At 45.0% G+C, this 18,476-nt stretch overlaps 1 protein-coding gene across 1 annotated transcript; it reads left to right on the top strand.

Annotated features, from left to right (window-relative positions):
- The first annotated feature begins 1,764 nt into the window (after positions 1-1,764).
- On the top strand, positions 1,765-17,316 carry LOC126353933 (aromatic-L-amino-acid decarboxylase-like). The gene is made up of 9 exons (XM_050003195.1): positions 1,765-2,190; positions 6,759-6,964; positions 7,873-7,986; positions 8,507-8,558; positions 8,675-8,745; positions 10,090-10,332; positions 11,469-12,008; positions 14,045-14,210; positions 16,537-17,316. Exons 2-9 carry the CDS (start codon positions 6,764-6,766, stop codon positions 16,818-16,820), a joined length of 1,671 nt encoding a protein of 556 aa, XP_049859152.1. The 5' UTR covers positions 1,765-2,190; positions 6,759-6,763; the 3' UTR covers positions 16,821-17,316.
- Positions 17,317-18,476: the final 1,160 nt, after the last annotated feature.

The raw sequence follows: 18,476 nt of genomic DNA, 5'->3' as shown, positions 1-18,476 counted from the left end.
GCGTGGGTCCAGACCGAATCGACTAGAACCACTTGGCCACACCGGCCGGCACACTGAAGCGCCAAAGAAACTGGTATAGGCATGCGTTTTCAAATACAGAGGTATGTAAACAGGCAGAATACAGCGCTGCGGTCCGCAACGCCTGTACAAAAGAACAAATGTCTGGCGCAGTTGTTAAATCGGTTAATGATGCTACAATGGCAGATTATCAAGATTTAAGTACGAGAGATGGGACACAGCATCTCCTAGGTAGCGATGAAGTAGGGATTTTCCCGTACGACCATTTCAAGGGTGTACCGTGAATGTTAGGAATCCGGTAAAACATCAAATCTACAACATCGCTGCTGCCGAAACAAGAACGGGGACCAGCGAGCGACGACGTTCAACGCGACAGAAGTTCAACCATTCCGCAAAATGCTGCAGGTTTCCAAGCTGGTCCATCAACAAACGTCAGCGTGCGAACCATTGAACGAAACATCATCGATAGGGGCTTTCTAAGCTGAAGGCCCATTCGTGTACCTTTTATCACTGCACGACACGAAGCTTTACGCATCCCCTGAGCCCGTCAACACTGACATTCGGCTGCTTATGACTGGAAACATATTGCCTGGTTGAACGAGTCTCGTTTCAAATTGTGTCGAGATGCTGGACGCGTACAGGTATGGAGGCAGCCTCATGAATCCATGGACCCTGCATGTCAACAGGGGACTGTTCAAACTGACGGAGACTCTGTAACGGCGTGAGACGTGTGCAGTTGGAGTGATATGGGACCCCTGATACGTCTAGATGGGACTCTGACAGGTGGTACGTATACAAGCATCCCGTCTGGTATCCATTCTCGAAATTAGAATTATATTAATACCTTCAGCTGCTAACGGGCGTTGATATATATCAACGGGGACAGGTGAAAATGTGTGCCCCGACCGGGACTCGAACCCCAGCTCTCCTGCTTACATGGCAGTCGCTCTATCCAACTGAGCCACCGAGGGCACAGAGGATAGCGCGACTGCAGGGACTATCTCGTGCACGCCTTCTGTGAGACCCACATGCTCACCTTGTATGTCCACACAGTACATTCGTAGTGGTCCCACCCCAACACACTCATTTCTCGTGGAAACAATCTTACCAAGTCCCGTAAGAGTTCGGGGAATATGTGTGTATCCGCACAGAAGATGAAGGTCATGGCCGGTATTGCCAGAACTATATACTTATATGGATATGGATTATGTACTTCCGGACGTGTCCGAAAGTATAGACACCACATCCCTGTAAGTATATGTATCCATTCATGTCCATCGTGCATTCCGACGGAGTTGGGCAATTCCAGCAGGACAATGCGACACGCCAAACGTCCAGAATTGTTACAGAGAAGCTCCAGGAACACTCTTCTGAGTTTCACCGCTTCCGCTGGGCAACAAGCTCCCCAGACATGAACATTATTGAGCATATCTGGGATGCCTAGTAGCGTGCTGTTCAGAAATCTCCACCGCCTCTTTCTCTTACGGATTTATGGACAGCCCTGCAGGATCCATGGTGTCCGTTCCCTCCAGCACTACTTCAAACATTTGTCGAGTGCTGCGGCACTTCTACGTGATCGAGGGGGCCCTAAACGAAACTAGGGAGGTGTACCAGTTTCTTTGGCTCTTCAACGTATAAAGCTCGCGAAAATAAAAAATTCACATTAGTACATGATCACACACCGTACAAGTTAATTTTAACAGTTCTGCCGTTTGTAGCCTTGTCATCCTCCGGTGTAAGGCACAGTGACAGTGCACTCTTGTCACGCAGTGACTTTCAGTGTACGCCTTTCGTATCGGTCATAGATCGACTACCTTGCACGAAGAAAAGGGATCAGTTCACTCATTGATAGTTCCACTGCATCGCGACAGACAGATCGGATTAATCATGCGGTGGTTTTTTTGGCGGACGGGAACTGACCGCGGATAGGAAGCGAAGAAAAAACGAGCAAAACGGAAGGCGGGAGGCGGCGCCGGGTTGCGGCGCGGGGCTGCCCGGGCTGTGCGCCTGCGTGGTGGGGGCAGGCGGGCGTTCTTATATAAGCCGGAGAGCCACGCCGACAGCCAGTCAGTGGCTGCCCGCCCAAACCCGCGCCAAGTTCAGAGGGCTGTTTGCTGCACACAGGCACACTCTTCGCTCTTCGCTCGCCTTCGAGACCCACACAGCACAACAGTAAGTGTTACCTCGCTCTGGCTGCTCCTTGATCAGCAGTGGCACGCCTCGCTGTCGAGTGCTGACTGCCTCTTCTGGAGATCAGAATGGTTGCTCTGGTATACCGCGTGGAATTCCTCGACAGCCAGCGGTACTGCTACGGATGGAAGCAGTAGAACTTCCTTGCAGAACTGCACGAGGTTTCAAAATTAGAAAGATACGCCAGCTCTCGCGTAAAGTAGAAATCATTCTTTTTTTCTCACCTTCGAGAGTTATACACATCGATGTGATCAAGTGATGGTAGTTTTCTACGATAAATTCAGCTTTCTTTTCAGATTCGTGTATATAGAACCATATGACACTAGCAATACATGACAGACCTAAAGTGTATTACTAACTAATTGTGAATCGTGTGAGTTTATCAAGCACAAAATTACCCAAAATGCCTATTGTGTAATGGCATTACGAGATCCAGTTCACCTGCGGTTAGTGACGTGGCTTTATCAGCCCTAGTAAGATAAATTCGAATTCATCGTTCGACGACATCCAGATCATTAGTGACGAAACGTTTGCTCGAATGTCATAGCGCTTGGGATCGGCCACTATATTTTGAAAGAAACGGTTTGCATTAGCCTGTTCTTTATGGAAACCACAGAAAACTAAGACTTGAGTGGCCGGCTGGATAATTGGTCCCTGCTCCTCCCGGATGTGAGTTCAGTACTTCTAACCGTTGCGTCACCTACTTGGGTAGCGGGTTTAGAGCAACAGGAATGTTTCGGAATGTGAATATCTTCTCTGCTCACTTGTGGTATAATATATATTACCTTTATCCGCCGTCTTGAAATTTACCTGCAAAATGGTGCAGTAATTCACGGCTCTTAAATGTATAGGCAATCTTCTTAAATTTCAAGTACTCCTCCAAATTTTAATCGCCAAATCAAATAGCGACGCAGCTCTTAACACAATATCGCATAATTATTTCAGCATTACTGTTCCCGCCGTACGCGACCAAAGATGTCCTTCCTTATCTGTACCTGGGAGCTGTACACCTCATGTTTGAACAGATAACGCACAATGCCACCGCTATGGCGTCACAAACAGAATGAGGCGTAGATACTGGCGTAATATTCTCATCCAGCGAATTATGATATCAACTTAATGTAATTCTTCAGGATTCACCAAAGGTTGAACAGTATCGGTTATTGCGATAGTTAATGTCACACTTAAATGTGTAAGTCTGTTTCCGAGTGTTCAAGTACCAACGCCACATCAAACTTTCCTCAGACAAGGTGGCAGAAACTACAGATCATTAAATTTTGCCAATTTCATGAATATTAACTACTCAGTAGGCTGCGTAGAGAAGCATACTTTCTAAAATTCTGTTCCACAAAAAATAGTGTGTCGAAAATGGAACAGAAGAGACTGGCTGCTACCTAAATTGTAGTATTTCTAAATTCGTATACTTATATTAAACACAAAGTTACGGTAACTTGTCAAGCAGAGGTAGTTCATTCTAACCCCAAGCTCTCCTAAAATTTATGCTCCTGTTAACACAAAAGTTTCTCATCAGGTTAACACAGCGTAGTAAGACACATTGTCAGGACTCCCTGAGTTTACAATTGATGCGAGCAATAGACGTTCGGCGTAAATTTCTTATGTGGAGTACTCAAAGAAGCAGACTTCATCTACATGCCCGATATTCTCGTTAACATCTGACTGCTAATTAAAGCTTGGTCAAAATAGCTCCAATATTTTCAATTTTAATTTTTTTTCCTTGGCATTTCACAGTTTAAACTAAGGACGTAAACATTCAGTGGTATAAGTTGTTCATTCTATGTCGTTCCATATAATAATTTATTATGTCATGATACCCTAATTACTACACATGTACGCATCACCGGTTTCAGCAAATTTTTGCTATCTTCGGATGTGATGATTAATCCAGAAACAGTTTTGTCATTTCGTATCAAGTCGAGTTGGGTTTGGTTGGGTTGTTTGGAGAAGGAGACCAGACAGCGAGGTCATCGGTCTCATCGGATTAGGGAAGGATGGGGAAGCAAGTCGGTCGTGCCCTTTCAAAGGAACCATCCCGGCATTTGCCTGGAGCGATTTAGGGAAATCACGGAAAACCTAAATCAGGATGGCCGGAAGCGGGATTGAACCGTCGTCCTCCCGAATGCGAGTCCAGTGTCTAACCACTGAAGTCGAGTTACATACATACTGAACATAATAAAACTGGTATATGTCAATAAAATATGCATCATGAGACTCTTCGCTCTTCCCTCTCGGCCCCGTGCTCTACCGTTCGCCACGTGGAGCCGTGTCCGGGCAGTCCTTGAAAGCGACAGCGGGGCAGCCGCGAATTCGGGAGGGCGACTAACGCGTCGGCAATGCCGTTCACACAAACTGACATTAAAGTTAGCAGTTCTATAAATACCTGCGCGGGTGTCAAAACATAGCGCGTGGGCTCAGCCACCAAGACAAAGCAGTTTACGCCGCGAGACGGCAGCGCAGGGGGCGCTGATTTGGTTCGACTGCCTCTAAATATTCGTACGTCGTCGTACTACCGAGAAATGGCGGCAGCAAAGTGTGATAAGTGCGCGTATCCGTATGTTAGGCCCTGTGCGAGTCTTCTACAATCGCTAGGCAGCGCCGTACAGCGCCTCGCCGGAGGAATTTCGCTGAGGCGTTGTGTTTGCCTGGATCTATTTGTTAGCGCTAATCCCAAGGTCGCGCGTATTAGCAGTCCCTCCTCCTGCTCCCTCCGCACGGCTCCTTTTTTTCTTGTCATCGCTGTTAGCGCTTTGTAACTCCGGGTCTCTCATACGCCACAAGACGCTAATGACGTAACCTAACCGCGCTACAGTATGGTCTTCTGCGCAGGTACGCAAATCCTTCGGCTCACAAAGGATTCTATGGATAAATCTCGGCAGGAATGCCAGTTTCTCGGAATAAAAAGTTCCGAGAAGTCCTTGTGCAGCGGCAGCGCCTACTTCAGCACCTTCAACTCGCTCTCGTATAGGTGCCTAGGATATGTCAAGAGTTGTTAGTAACCACATCGCCGAAATCAGCTAATTGAGTGAAACAAAAAGAATAACTCTGATCCTAATCAGTAAAGACGGAAAATGAAATTTTCTTCTAATAATTTGTGACTGTGGTACTTGAAATAAAAAATGTTAACAAATACAGAGTATCCCCGTGTGGTTTACCTTTTTGGGGGGCGGGGGGCGGAAGCAATGAAATTCACCCAAATAATTCTGAATAAGTTTAATGGTGCAGTAACTCAGGTTGACTTGTGCAGCATAATTGACTGATTTGAAGCCAATCCTCTTCACAGTTGCCTCTGTATTTAGTCCTAGCTCCATAGCAATTACAGTTGCGCCTAAATACAAAACACAAAAAAGGGAATTCACGTAAACAATTTTACCCTGTGCTAGATCCATTTTCTTAACAATCTCAGTGTCAGCTCCAACAGCATCAGCAATATTCCAAATTTGCACCATTTAAGCAAATGAGTCAACACGGAATTTTCCTGCATATTTTAACAATGCTATTATTGGCTAAGACGCAAAATGTAACTATGACCAAGCGCATACGCTTCTTTCCTGTGGTGCTCCTTCTGCGGGGAAGGTTCTCATTGCCTCGTCATTCATACAAAAGTAGAAATATTTGGCCCAAATGGCTCTGAGCACTATTCGACTTAACTTCTGAGGTCATCAGTCGCCTAGAACTTAGAACTAATTAAACCTAACTAACCTAAGGACATCACACACATCCATGCTCAAGGCAGGATTCGAACCTGCGACCGTAGCGGTCGCTCGGTTCCAGACTGTAGCACCTAGAACCGCGCGGCCAGTAGAAATATTTCATGACAACCAGCAGTTACGATGTTTTGTTACATACGAATTGGGATTCTGGTACAGTAAAGTGCAGAGTATCGGAACTGCCTCGTAGAATCATTGCAGGGCATAAAACTTGAATATTAATTGTTGTTCTGTGGCCTTCGGTCCGAAGACTGGTTTGATTCAGCTCCCGGACACAAGATAAAATCTGTTTGGATGAGCACTCGCCTCGACTTCACTTTTGTTTAACGGAACGGAGGCGACTTAATTGCTCGGAAAATTATACCTTATTGTAACGGAGACGTCGGAAGCTTGCTATACTATAGTGTTGTAGATGCGGTATTTGCAATCCGCTACAGACTCGTACACTGCTCTCGTGTGGACACTGCAGATTGTCGGCAACGGTGCTTAGTTCGCATCTGCGAAGTAGGTGAGAGGATGCTGCGGGCAAGTCGTTTCCGTTAGCATGTCGGCCTAGATACTTCAGTCTGGTCAACGGCCAGCTACTGACTTCTACAGCTCCTTCTTTGTAATTACCACCTCTACGTTTAACAATAGGAAGAGTCTGTTACGTCTTTAGAGTAAGAAGTGGACACATACACTTGTATTTCAACACATCGCTGGAAGTCTATGTTGGGTGACTGCCGTTGCTCACCAGTGCTGTGGGTAGCATATGAGGGCGAAGAAACCTATGCAGGCTCTTGTCTTGAGACGCTGTTGTGACGCTCTGCCGTTGTTCCTCTGCAGGAGCCATGGACAGCGCCGAGTTCCGGGTACGCGGCAAGGAGATGGTGGACTACATCTGCGAATACATGGAGACTCTGGGCTCCCGGCGCGTCACACCCAGCATCGAACCGGGCTACCTGCGGCCGCTGCTGCCGGATGAGGCTCCGCAGGAACCTGAGGACTGGGAGAACATCATGCGGGACGTCGACTCTAAGATCATGCCCGGGGTAAGTGTGTGCACACTGACACCAGCCAGTCTGTCACTGCCTCTTCTACTCGAAAGTTGCTTGTTCTCCTATCTAGTCTACAGGCAAAAAATTTTAATTGACATATACTGCGTGCTACATCTAATCAAACAAACTAATTGGTCTACTGGCTTAATACCTGAATAGGGACCTCTGATTATCCAACAGTGGTAGAGAATATTGTTTTCGGCCAGACCACTGCTCGATTTCCGCCAATGAAAATTTTTATCTGTTAAAATACGCGCCTAACTTCACAGATTACCCAAAAGCTTTCCTAAACGTGAACATAGATCTCTGCGTTTTCCTTAGCCTTCACAACGAAAACAGTTTGTAGTGGATAAAATGAATCATCCTCTATTTAATTTAACGGAAGATGGAACACAGAACTTCTTCATGTAACTGGAGCCAATGGGGAATAGTGAAAACAGAGAGTATTAAATGTAATTTTGTTTCGGTGTAACCACTATCTTCGATCCACGATTAATATCTCAGACACTTACCCACGATACGACCGACTCACGACTAGTATCAAGGTACAGAATACTAGATTTACAAGAGCGCGGTGCTCACAATTTGAACATTACTGTTGCTTGTCTTTGATAACAGATTATGATTCCTATCAAGAAATTCAAGAGATAAGAGATGCAAAAAAATGGAATTAGCGTACAGTGCAATAATACCAACGATAGAAGCATATTGGCAATATTCAAGTGCTGCCTTCCAAAACAAAGAGGCAGATTCTGTTGTAATAGATAATTTTTTATTGTATCACGCGAGTATGATCGCAGATACCTTTGAAAGCAATGTGTAAAGTTCGAGCGGCTCTGTTTACTTTTGTTTTCGCCGTTTCCGTTAAGCTTGATGTACAATATGTGCTGTTCATGTTTCAGGTGACACACTGGCAACACCCCAGGTTCCACGCATACTTCCCGTCTGGCAACTCGTATCCTTCAATTCTCGGGGACATGTTGTCCGATGCTATCGGCTGCATTGGATTCTCATGGGTTAGTATAATTTTGAGTGCGCTTTTCAAGACTCTAACAACTATTAGTAAACAAGAAAGCGACTGATCGAAACTGAATTGTTAATGTCGGTATGGTGAGAGCAGATTTTAGTTCGTTTACACTTCTTCGCTGCCTGTTGTGCGTCGTACAGTAAAATAAAATAAAAAAAAATTAAAATAAACGGGTAGAAAAAATTCGTGACGCTGAAGAAGTTAAATGGTTATTCAAACTGGTATAGAAAAATCTTGAAAAAAGTTCAGTTGTTAGTAGAAACACGTTTATAACAAACACAGCATTCAGAAAAGTGAATCTTAACTTTGATTAGGATGTCACCTGGATGTCACCTGGTGGTAATGGGCGCCAGATTATTGTAGACCAGCACGTAACTGTTTACCGCGGCCATTCATCATTACTGGCATCTTCCAAATATGAAACCTAGAAATTAACAGCAAAAAAGTTAGTGATTACGTGTATTACTTTGTAGATTCTTGAGATTAACGACGTATTTCTTTTGTTACAGGCATCAAGCCCAGCCTGTCAGGAGCTGGAGACTATCGTTCTGGACTGGTTCGGTGAGTTTCTTGCCAAAAACAGTTACATAACATTCTTCAGTACATTTTACATTCGGAAAACGTACCAAAAAGTTTTTGAGATGAAGACCTAATTCCAGTATTCTGTTTATTTACAGGCAAGGCTATTGGTCTTCCCAAGACTTTCATATCGAGCGCGGAAGGCAGTAAAGGAGGAGGAGTCATACAGGTGAGCCTCATAGCCTACCATCACAACTACAGTTAGCTGAAATATATTCCTATCGTATCAAGTTTACTTTGGATCTTATAATGAAAATAGGGAAATTTTTACACGGTATGTATGTCATCTTCATTTCCATCCATGCTGTGATACTACCTTCATTCAATGATACACTTTACGTGCATCATACTCGTTGATCTGAGCTACTTGTTACTCTTTCGTCAACCGTAACGTTTTCTCTCTGGTGTCCTATCTATTTGAGTTATTTACCACTAAATTCTCCCTACTTCAGGCAAAATTTTTCCTTTTATAACTCCCTCCCTTTTTTTGTAATGCCTATTTATTTCATACACTATCTGGCACCATATTTTTACACCTACTTATTTAGCGTTACGCTTTCAGATACCACAAATGTCTTCTGTTCTGTGTGTCACACAGCTCTCGTTACAATCCAGAAGATCTCTGCATCGCACATATTCAATTTTAAAAACCTCATATTTTTCGAACGAAGTTTTCTTTACTTTTTGGAGTCTAGACCTTACATTTTCCTCGCTTCTTCGATTAATGGGGTCATATTTCCTACATGACAGATATTTCCCCTTTTCCCACTTTATCGGGCGAGGTGATGGAGCAATCAAGTGGTTGCACTGATATTTTATGGCATGCGAGATTCAGACACCCATTGCGACTTAAAGAAAATAGATTGCAATAGATTCAAGCCCCTAAACACGAAACTAGAAAGTCATCTAGTCGTTTGCGTTACTATAGGAAACACTGCATCCAACTAGTTTGTGTAGACTGCTTCTCATGGACTCTTCATACCTCTACCGACAACTGCGACAGTTGTCGCTAGAGGTGTGTAGGGTCCACGTCTACCGAGAACCAGTCAGCAGAAACCAGTTGGGTATAGTGGTGCCCATAATAACACAAACAAGTAGATAACTTAGTTGGTTTCGTCTACAGGGACCTGGAGATCGTGCCAATGAGGCACCGAAACTGGTAGCTAAATATAATTATTAAATAAAATTACGGCTGTTGGTATCTATTTCTTCAAATCTTCGTCCAGCCGCAGTCCCACTTCATCACACAAGATCGAATTACACAATCATTGCGACTTAAGCTTTCCACGATTTCTTTGTATAACAACAGGCGAATGGAGAGGCGATTCTGTCAAACTCTGTTCGACAGGATTAGCACATTTCTCTATTGGTCTCGCCGTCGACAAGAAAACTGAACCGTCCCGCTTTTACTTCTGCGCTAGGCAGCCTGTCCATTTCACAGTTAACTCGATTTAGGAGTGTTATGTGTGGTATGACGCTGAGCTGCTGACGAGCAGGTGGTTCTCCTTTGCAGTCGTCTGCGAGCGAGTGCATCCTGGTGGCGATGCTGGCGGCGCGCACGCAGGCCATCCGCGTGCTGAAGGCGCAGGCGCGCGACCCGGACGCAGAGGACAGCGTGTTCCTGCCGCGGCTCATCGCCTACTGCTCCCGGGAGGCGCACTCGTGCGTCGAGAAGGCCGCCATGATCAGCCTCGTCAAGCTGCGCGTGCTCGAGCCCGACGAGAACGGCAGCCTGCGCGGCGAGACGCTCAGGAAGGTGAGGTTCAGCAGCTCACTCCTGGTTCAAAAATGGTACAAGTGGCTCTGAGCACTATGGGATTTAACATCTGAGGTCATCAGTCCCCTAGACTTAGAACTACTTAAACCTAACTAAGGACATCAGACACATCCATCCCCGAGGCAGGATTCGAACCTGCGACCGTAGCAGCAGCGCGGTTCCAGACTGAAGTGCCCAGAACCGCTCGGCCGCTCCGGCCGGGGCGACTTAACAGATTCCGTCCAAAATTACGAGTATTTAGAAATCAGTATTGTAGCACCCCGTGCTTGGTTCCTAAATATCCCGTTTGCAAATACCTTTCCTAGTTATATAACGTATTGGTATGGAAGGCTGTCATCATCTGAGGAAGTTCTTAAAATATCTACGCAATACTCGCTTACGAAGTTATGTACGGTCTAAGCTGTCTACGAACTAACTTGCAAAACCGGAGACAACAAAATGAACGATTCCTCCTCCAGTCCTTTCTTTGCAACGTCAATAGATCACTATTTCCACAGAAACGATAGTACTTGTGCCTGATTTAAGCATTAGAGACGGTGTTGCACTAGGTGGTAGCCTTTAAATCGGCCGCGGTCTGTTAGTATACGTCGGACCCGCGTGTCGCCACTATCAGTGATTGCAGACCGAGCGCCGCCACACGGCAGGTCTAGTGAGACTCCCTAGCACTCGCCCCCGTTGTACACCCGACTTTACTAGCGATTGTTCACTGTCTACATACGCTCTCATTTGCAGAGACGACAGTTTATCATAGCCTTCAGCTACGTCATTTGCTACGACCTAGCAAGGCGCCATATTCAGTTACTATGAATGTATTCTGAACAGATAATATTGTGAATCATGTACCGTCAAGAGCGACGTTCATCATTAATGGATTGAAGTTAAGTATCAAACTAATTACGTCCGCTTTCTGAATTCTAATTCGTTGTCATGTTCCAGACCTCACGTCAGTATACTCCTACCCTCCTCACGCCAGCCTGCATGAGCTACGACGCGTGGATTTCGACCTCCACTAGTAACACGGTGTTGGCTCTTCTGCCAACACAACTATCTCTTCTTTGTACTTCGTGTTTTCGGCGAGCCCTGTGAAGCTAACAGCGACGCCCGCTTGCTTACAGGCTCTGGAGGAGGACGTGGCTGACGGACGGGTGCCTTTCTTCGTGTCGACGACGTTGGGCACCACATCCAGCTGCGCGTTCGACAACCTGATGGAGTTGGGCCCCGTCTGCAAGGAGTACGACACCATCTGGATGCACGTGGACGGCGCGTACGCCGGCAACGCCTTCATATGCCCCGAGCTGCGCTACCTCATGAGCGGCATCCACTACGCCGACTCGTTCAACACCAACACCAACAAGTGGCTGCTCGTCAACTTCGACTGCTCGTGCATGTGGGTGCGCGACCGCATCCGGCTGACGTCGGCCATGGTGGTGGACCCGCTGTACCTGCAGCACGACCACTCCAACCAGGCCATCGACTACCGCCACTGGGGCATCCCGCTGTCGCGCCGCTTCCGCTCGCTCAAGCTGTGGTTCGTGCTCCGCCGCTACGGCATCAGCGGCCTGCAGAGCTACATCCGCAGGCACTGCCGCCTCGCCAAGCACTTCGAGGAGCTCGTCAACAAGGACAACCGTTTCGAGGTCATGAACGATGTCAAGGTGAGTCCCGTGCCCTCTGTCCTTAAAACTTTCCTCACATCCTTTTTCCTTTTTATTCTTCTCTACAGCTGATGAGCAAACACTCCGGCGGTAACTTCTCCTTATTCTCAGTCGCTTCTGCTCAACAGTTTCCTTACGTCGCTAAACACCATAGCAACCATAACACATGGCACCATAGCATATTCAGTGTTGACAGTGATGCCTTTAACATGGTGCCTCCAAGGCAACAAACATCTGAAAATGCCCTCGACTGTTATTAGCGAAACTAGTAATAACCTCTGGCGATTTATTCTAAAGACTGCTTAGTCCTGTGCAGGCAATGTCTGTGCATTCTAGGGTAAACACTATAGTACTTTGCAAGAGTAGCACTCAGTCCAAGTCCAAGGAGAAGATGCAATTTAATAGGTGTTGTGTACATAGTTCCGCGTAGTCAGCGCGTACACAGCTTTCCCACTACAGCGTGCCCCGCTAAGAACAACAGCGCAGACGCAGCACTCGTCTGTCTCCGCACAACGAGATGGCGCTGCCATAGAGACGGACCAAATTCTTCTTCCGCCGATCCGTGTATTAATATGTAACGCAGCCAATGAGATTGCTGCTAATGTAGAACCTTTTCTCCTCGCGGATCACACTCCCGCAGTGTTACCTGAACGCTAGAGGTATTATAACGCGTGTACAGACCTCCAATTAGTCAGTCTGCATTTGTCTGCACCAGTTTGTACCAGTCTGCATTAGTCTGTAGTCAAGTTTCAGTCTGCGCCTAATAAGATTATCATATTCCTGTACATAGCCATGAAGATAAATGTATAGACACTTTGTCAAGTATTAGAGACATGTGAGAATAAGATTAATGTACCAAGACCAAAGGAAATTCAGATTGTCAATTGTAAATAGCATCCACAATCAAGTTAAGTAAGGTTTATGACGGTTATTATTTTAATAAATGTGTGCGAAAATTAATCAAGTTCTGTTTAAAGTTGGTCACCGCCAATCTGCTACTCTAAGCGTGCAAGTGGCATTTCTATCGTCTGACCTAACGGCAGAAGATAAACACGTCACGATAAGACCATGAGACATATTGCTGACACTCGCCTACTTCGTTAGAGGGACAATTCAAACAATCTGATGGTGTGTGTACCGAAGGTCTTACAGTACGCACACCACAATAAGACATACAGTTTAGCATTTGAAGCTAATGCATCGTATTTAATATCCAGGAATCACGTTGACAGTGTGTAAGTTTAAATCAGTCGCTCAGAAATGTTCATTCGCGACTATCTCTACTTCCGAAAAATATTTCTTTGACTACACTAAATTTCAACCTCCATTGTATGAGGACTACACACACTCCAATCACTGGCACCAACTGCAGATCTAGCGCAAAACATTGACAGAGAGGACTATGTTAATAATTCCTTGAAAACTCAATGTGCTCTGTGTTATTGTTAGCGGGTCACAACGTTCAGAGCTAAAACGGCTCTTAGTTGTTATTATCATACTTGAGAAATTCCCTATGGCCTTACACCTTATGAATAGTTTGGTTGCGTCATTCGTGTGTTTCATTCCCGTCAACGTTTCGGTCCTGATATTTCGATCTTCAACGGCATCTGCCTCCTGAAGAAAACTCCATACAATTAGGCCGTACCACTGTAGTGAAGAAAACTGATGAACGACGCGTCCAAACTGTTCAGAAGGTGTTATACTGTACTAGTTCATCGTGTTTAAGTGAAAATTTCTGTGAGAAAATTCTGCAGCAGTCTTTTTTACTGAAGCTTCCACACTATTTTGATGGCCTCACTGTATTTCTTGCAGCATACAGTTAGCCAGATTTGCACGAGGAGACTTTGTTTTGCCGTGCAATTCTAGAACATGTCTGTTGTTATGCTAACAGTATTGAACACCATTTCTGCAATCCTTTCCCTCTAAATTTATTCACCAGAAGGGGAAGGCAACATCCTTCTTTCTGACTTTAGGTCAACGAGTTTATTAAAACACATTCAAAGCACTATGTAAACTAACCTGTTTTCTTTTTGCAGCTGGGCCTTGTCTGCTTCCGACTGAAGGGCACAGACAGAATCAACCAAGATCTGCTGGCAGCTGTAAATGCTTCGGGGAAGTTGCACATGATCCCTTCCGTCGTCAAGGGGAAGTACACCATCCGCTTTTGCGTTGTCGCTGAACACGCCAACGAGGCCGATATTGGTGAGTAGCACACTAATTCTCTAGTGTCTGCAAGTATCTGTACAGTTAACTGCCTACCCCTCCCTATGCACGACTTTACACATTACATTTTCCGAAGAAATACTTTCAGTCTGTAACGATTGTTCTCGCCATTCTCTGTAATTTGATAATGTCATCGTTTACGTTAAATGAGCTACTTCTCATTAGTGTACACCACTGAAATATCGTTGTTTCGTTTATTACAATTTTGTGGGCCTGGTCATGTGTTTGTAATGTCTTGGGAGTTTTCCGTCAAAAACTAGGTAACATCTTGCGTCAAAATACTTTCAGATTTATTTTGAAAACTTGCACTTTGAATCAATCCGATTCATGTCGTGTTTTATGTATCAAACATAGACACATACCGTACGATGAAATGTGACTGTGTAATGTTGTACGCGTTGGACATAGCTCACGAAATAACATAAGATGGACAACCAGCAGTTCAGTCGGTAGAAAGTGGCCTCTTTCTTTTGGCTGTGGATATATTAAATGGCATGGGCACTATAAAAGCAAATGCATTTGTACCTCGATCAATGTAACAAATTGATTGACACTCGGGCACTGAAGGAGGCAATGTTGGCGGTTCAGCTTTGTCAGTGCAACAGCTTTACTTTTCTGTTCTGGATACATTCACATCCTACCAGTTGATGAACAGTTCGGGGTAGGTGTCCTGCCTATAGTGGGTAGTTACCTTAACCATTAGGCTATCTGAGCACCCTCCAGGTTAGACATAAGCCGTTGGCTCCCATTATTTCCGAACACTGCATTACAGGCTCAGAATATTAAAATGAAGAGAGATGAAAGATTAGAGTTTAATATCTCGTTGAATACCAGACAGGTTTGCACTCGTATCATTTCACACCAATGTGTTTTTAGTGATTTACGCTCTATCGATGCATTCGTGTCATTTCAGTCCATCTAATTCATTTTCTAAACCGCTTCCAATCACCATGTTTTCCTGATGTGCATACAGTAACATGTAACTCTCTCTATGGTTCGTAGCGAACGTGGCTCCTTTTCACAGTATTTACAGCTGTGCTACGTTGGGTACTAATTTGAACAGCCCTTTTATACGGTTACGAATCTGTCTTTCTTTTAACCATTTTTTTCTGGAATACCAAAAGCGAGGATTATGAGAAGTATTTCATAATTGGGTTAGATACTGCAGCAATCAGTTGTGGAATTACGTTGCTTTAATATGACATTTATACACACAGCGCAGATCAGATTTCGACCTGTGTCAGGTCATTATCAATGCAGTGCGGAATTGTAGCAGTTGTTCGTGCTCAAGTGAATTCTTACACAGTTCAACCATTAATGGTTGTTTTTTTTATTTATGTGGGAAATGATTGGTGCAGTTGCAAATTTTTGTACAGTGGTAAGAGGGAGCGCCATGAACAACAGAACGGAAATCCTGATCGTTGGGGGCTGAGTGTGGGAGTGGCGTTGCGTTTGAAGGTCACTTTTGTAGGTTTTTCTTGTGTAACTCTAGAACTGCGGCCTCTAGCACAAACGTATGCCACTACTAAATTTAAATGCATTAAACTTCCTACAAGAAGGTCCTTTTCATTTTTTTCTGTAAGACTAATAGTTTGCACGTTGAGAGCGAGAGGTAATGAAAATCTCACGCGTGGTTTTTGAAGGCCAGGTTGCAGGTTGCACAAAACAATTTCGGTAGGGGCAGCTGAATCACCACTACATGACACTCGATAATGACCAAGCGTTTTAAATTGGCTAACAGTGACGAAAAAACCGTTTTACTCAAGCTAGAGACAGCAACCGCAGGAATCGTGACGGCTTTTAGTTGACACAGCTGTTGACGCTACTCTCTCTATCAGTCTACTCTTCCTGCTTCTATGCCGATGTAGTGTGAGATCCTTACCAGGTGGGATTGACGGAGGACATCGAAAGGGTGCAAAAAAAAGGCCAGCTCGTTTTGTATTATCACGTAATAGGGGAGAGAGTGTGGCAGATATGATACGCGAGTTGGGATGGAAGACATTAAAGCAAAGACGTTTTTAGTCGCGGCGAGATCTATTTACGAAATTTCAGTCACTAACTTTCTCTTCCGAATGCGAAAATATTTTGTTGAGCCCAACCTACATAGGTAGGAATGATCATCAAAATAAAATAAGAGAAGTCAGAGCTCGAACAGAAAGGTTTAGGTGTTCGTTTTTCACGTGCGCTGTTCGGAAGGTAGTATGATTGTGGTTCACTTAAATGTGGATTGCAGAGTAATCATGTAGATGTAGATGTAGTGACGGCAGACAGTGAGTTGTAAACGGCGGTGTGTGTTGCTGTGCAGAGCACGCGTGGGAGGTGATCGAGGAGCACGCCAAGGAGCAGCTGGAGGCGCTGCACATCGAGAAGCTGCCGTCGCCGACGGAGGTGGCGCCCGGCAAGGGCGGCAACCCGCGCAAGCTGACTCGCCGCTTCAGCTTCACGCGCAGCGTCTCTCGCGAGGTCTTCAAGCGCTCCATGTCGCGCTCCAGCCTGCACGACGGCGCCACGCCCATCATCGTGCCCGAGGACGACGACTACATCGACGCCGACGACGTCTTCAACTCCATCCCCATCAAGGAGGAATGAGCAGAGCAGCGCTGCCGCCGCCGACAGCCGGCCTTCTCACCCCCCACCGTTTATTTATTTTCCTCATCCTCACTCCATCGGCAGACTTTTTAAGGGAACGACAGCGGCTGTCCGCCATCGCGGACTGGCTCCGTCGCGTCTCTGCGTAGGAGCCGACCTCGTTAGGAGGAAGTCGTTCGGAAAATGACGAGACACTGTGAAAGAGAACTTTCTCGGACATTTTAGAAAGGAAATGAAGGTTCTCGCAGAGGGTGTTTATAAACAATCGTGTTTCATCGTTGCCCTCCTCGTGCTTGACTTTCACATGAAGAAATTTCACTACTCGTGAAGTGTACTGACTCGACGCAGCAAGGGACGCTGCTATGAAGAAGAAAGCATTTATTCTCGTGGTAATTACCACTCCTGTTTTCGAAACAGTATCAGTATTATTTATTATTGAACATTCCACTGTACTTACTGCATGTTGAAAATAAAATAAAAATGTGTTTTCTTAATACTGTTGCTATAAATTCCTTGGACGAACTACGCTTCCCAATACCTGTCTCCCACCATGTGGAACTCTGGAGTTGGAAGTGCGCGTTTACCACTTTATGACGTCATGTAATTTACATTTTACTCGGAATTCAAAGTCCACGATCACAGTAAAGATGTATTCATTTTTGCGAGAAACCTTTTCAAAAACTAACACGCAACGAGCTCCCCATTATCCGGGCACGGAGCCGAGACTGCACTGATAACCGAGAAAAACACAAAATGGTTCAAATGGCTCTGAGCGCTATGGGACTTAACTTCTGAGGTCATCAGTCCCCTAGAACTTATAACTACTTAAACCTAACTAAGGACATCACACACATCGATGCCCGAGGCAGGATTCGAACCTGCGACCGTAGCGGTCGCGCGGTTCCAGACTGTAGCGCCTAGAACCGCTCGGCCAACCAGGCCGGCCGAGAAAAACAGATAATTCAAAATCTTTCATAACTTCAACAACAAGAAGTGTATGATACATGGTAATACTCACAGTCAATTATCCGGTTTAGAAACTATCCTAGTATCAGAGTAAGGTCAATAATGAGATCCCCTTGACGGTGTATAACAGCACCGCTTTCAATTTCTATCAATTCCGAGCCAAAAATCTGAAGAGTATCGTTCCAGAAGAAAATCTAGATCATTAATATCGGCTTTCAATTATTTGGTAATTTTCACCTTTTGTCTGCTAGGCAAGTAGTTCGGCAAGCATATAGAAAGGATATCGGTCTGACATGTTACAGGGTAGAATCCCCTCATTTACCTGAAGTTTAAATGGAAAACAATAGAAAATATTTCAGAGAGAATGAGATTAGGGCCTGACTTGTCTTCCGATGATAAAATACAGTTCAATCTCTAATAGTAAATTCTAGACGAAAATATTCGTTCCAGTTACAACAATAAACTTCAAGCCTTGTTTTTAATTTTTTTCTAAACCGACTGACTCTTCTTGGATAATTCAGAAGCCGGACAATCAGTAACGTGATAATGCGAAGCTTGTAGTATTTCTAAACCATGTCATCCAAATCCTTCTAAATACGAATGTCTGTAACACAATGTGTAAACGTTTTATGATACCTACACAAAGCGCACCGTTTGCTGAAGGTACGTAAAGAAATGCACAAAATAAAG

Source organism: Schistocerca gregaria, chromosome 3 (assembly GCF_023897955.1).
Source record: "Schistocerca gregaria isolate iqSchGreg1 chromosome 3, iqSchGreg1.2, whole genome shotgun sequence".
In the NCBI taxonomy this organism is placed as follows: domain Eukaryota; kingdom Metazoa; phylum Arthropoda; class Insecta; order Orthoptera; family Acrididae; genus Schistocerca; species Schistocerca gregaria.
This window is presented reverse-complemented; position numbering and strand designations above follow the sequence as displayed.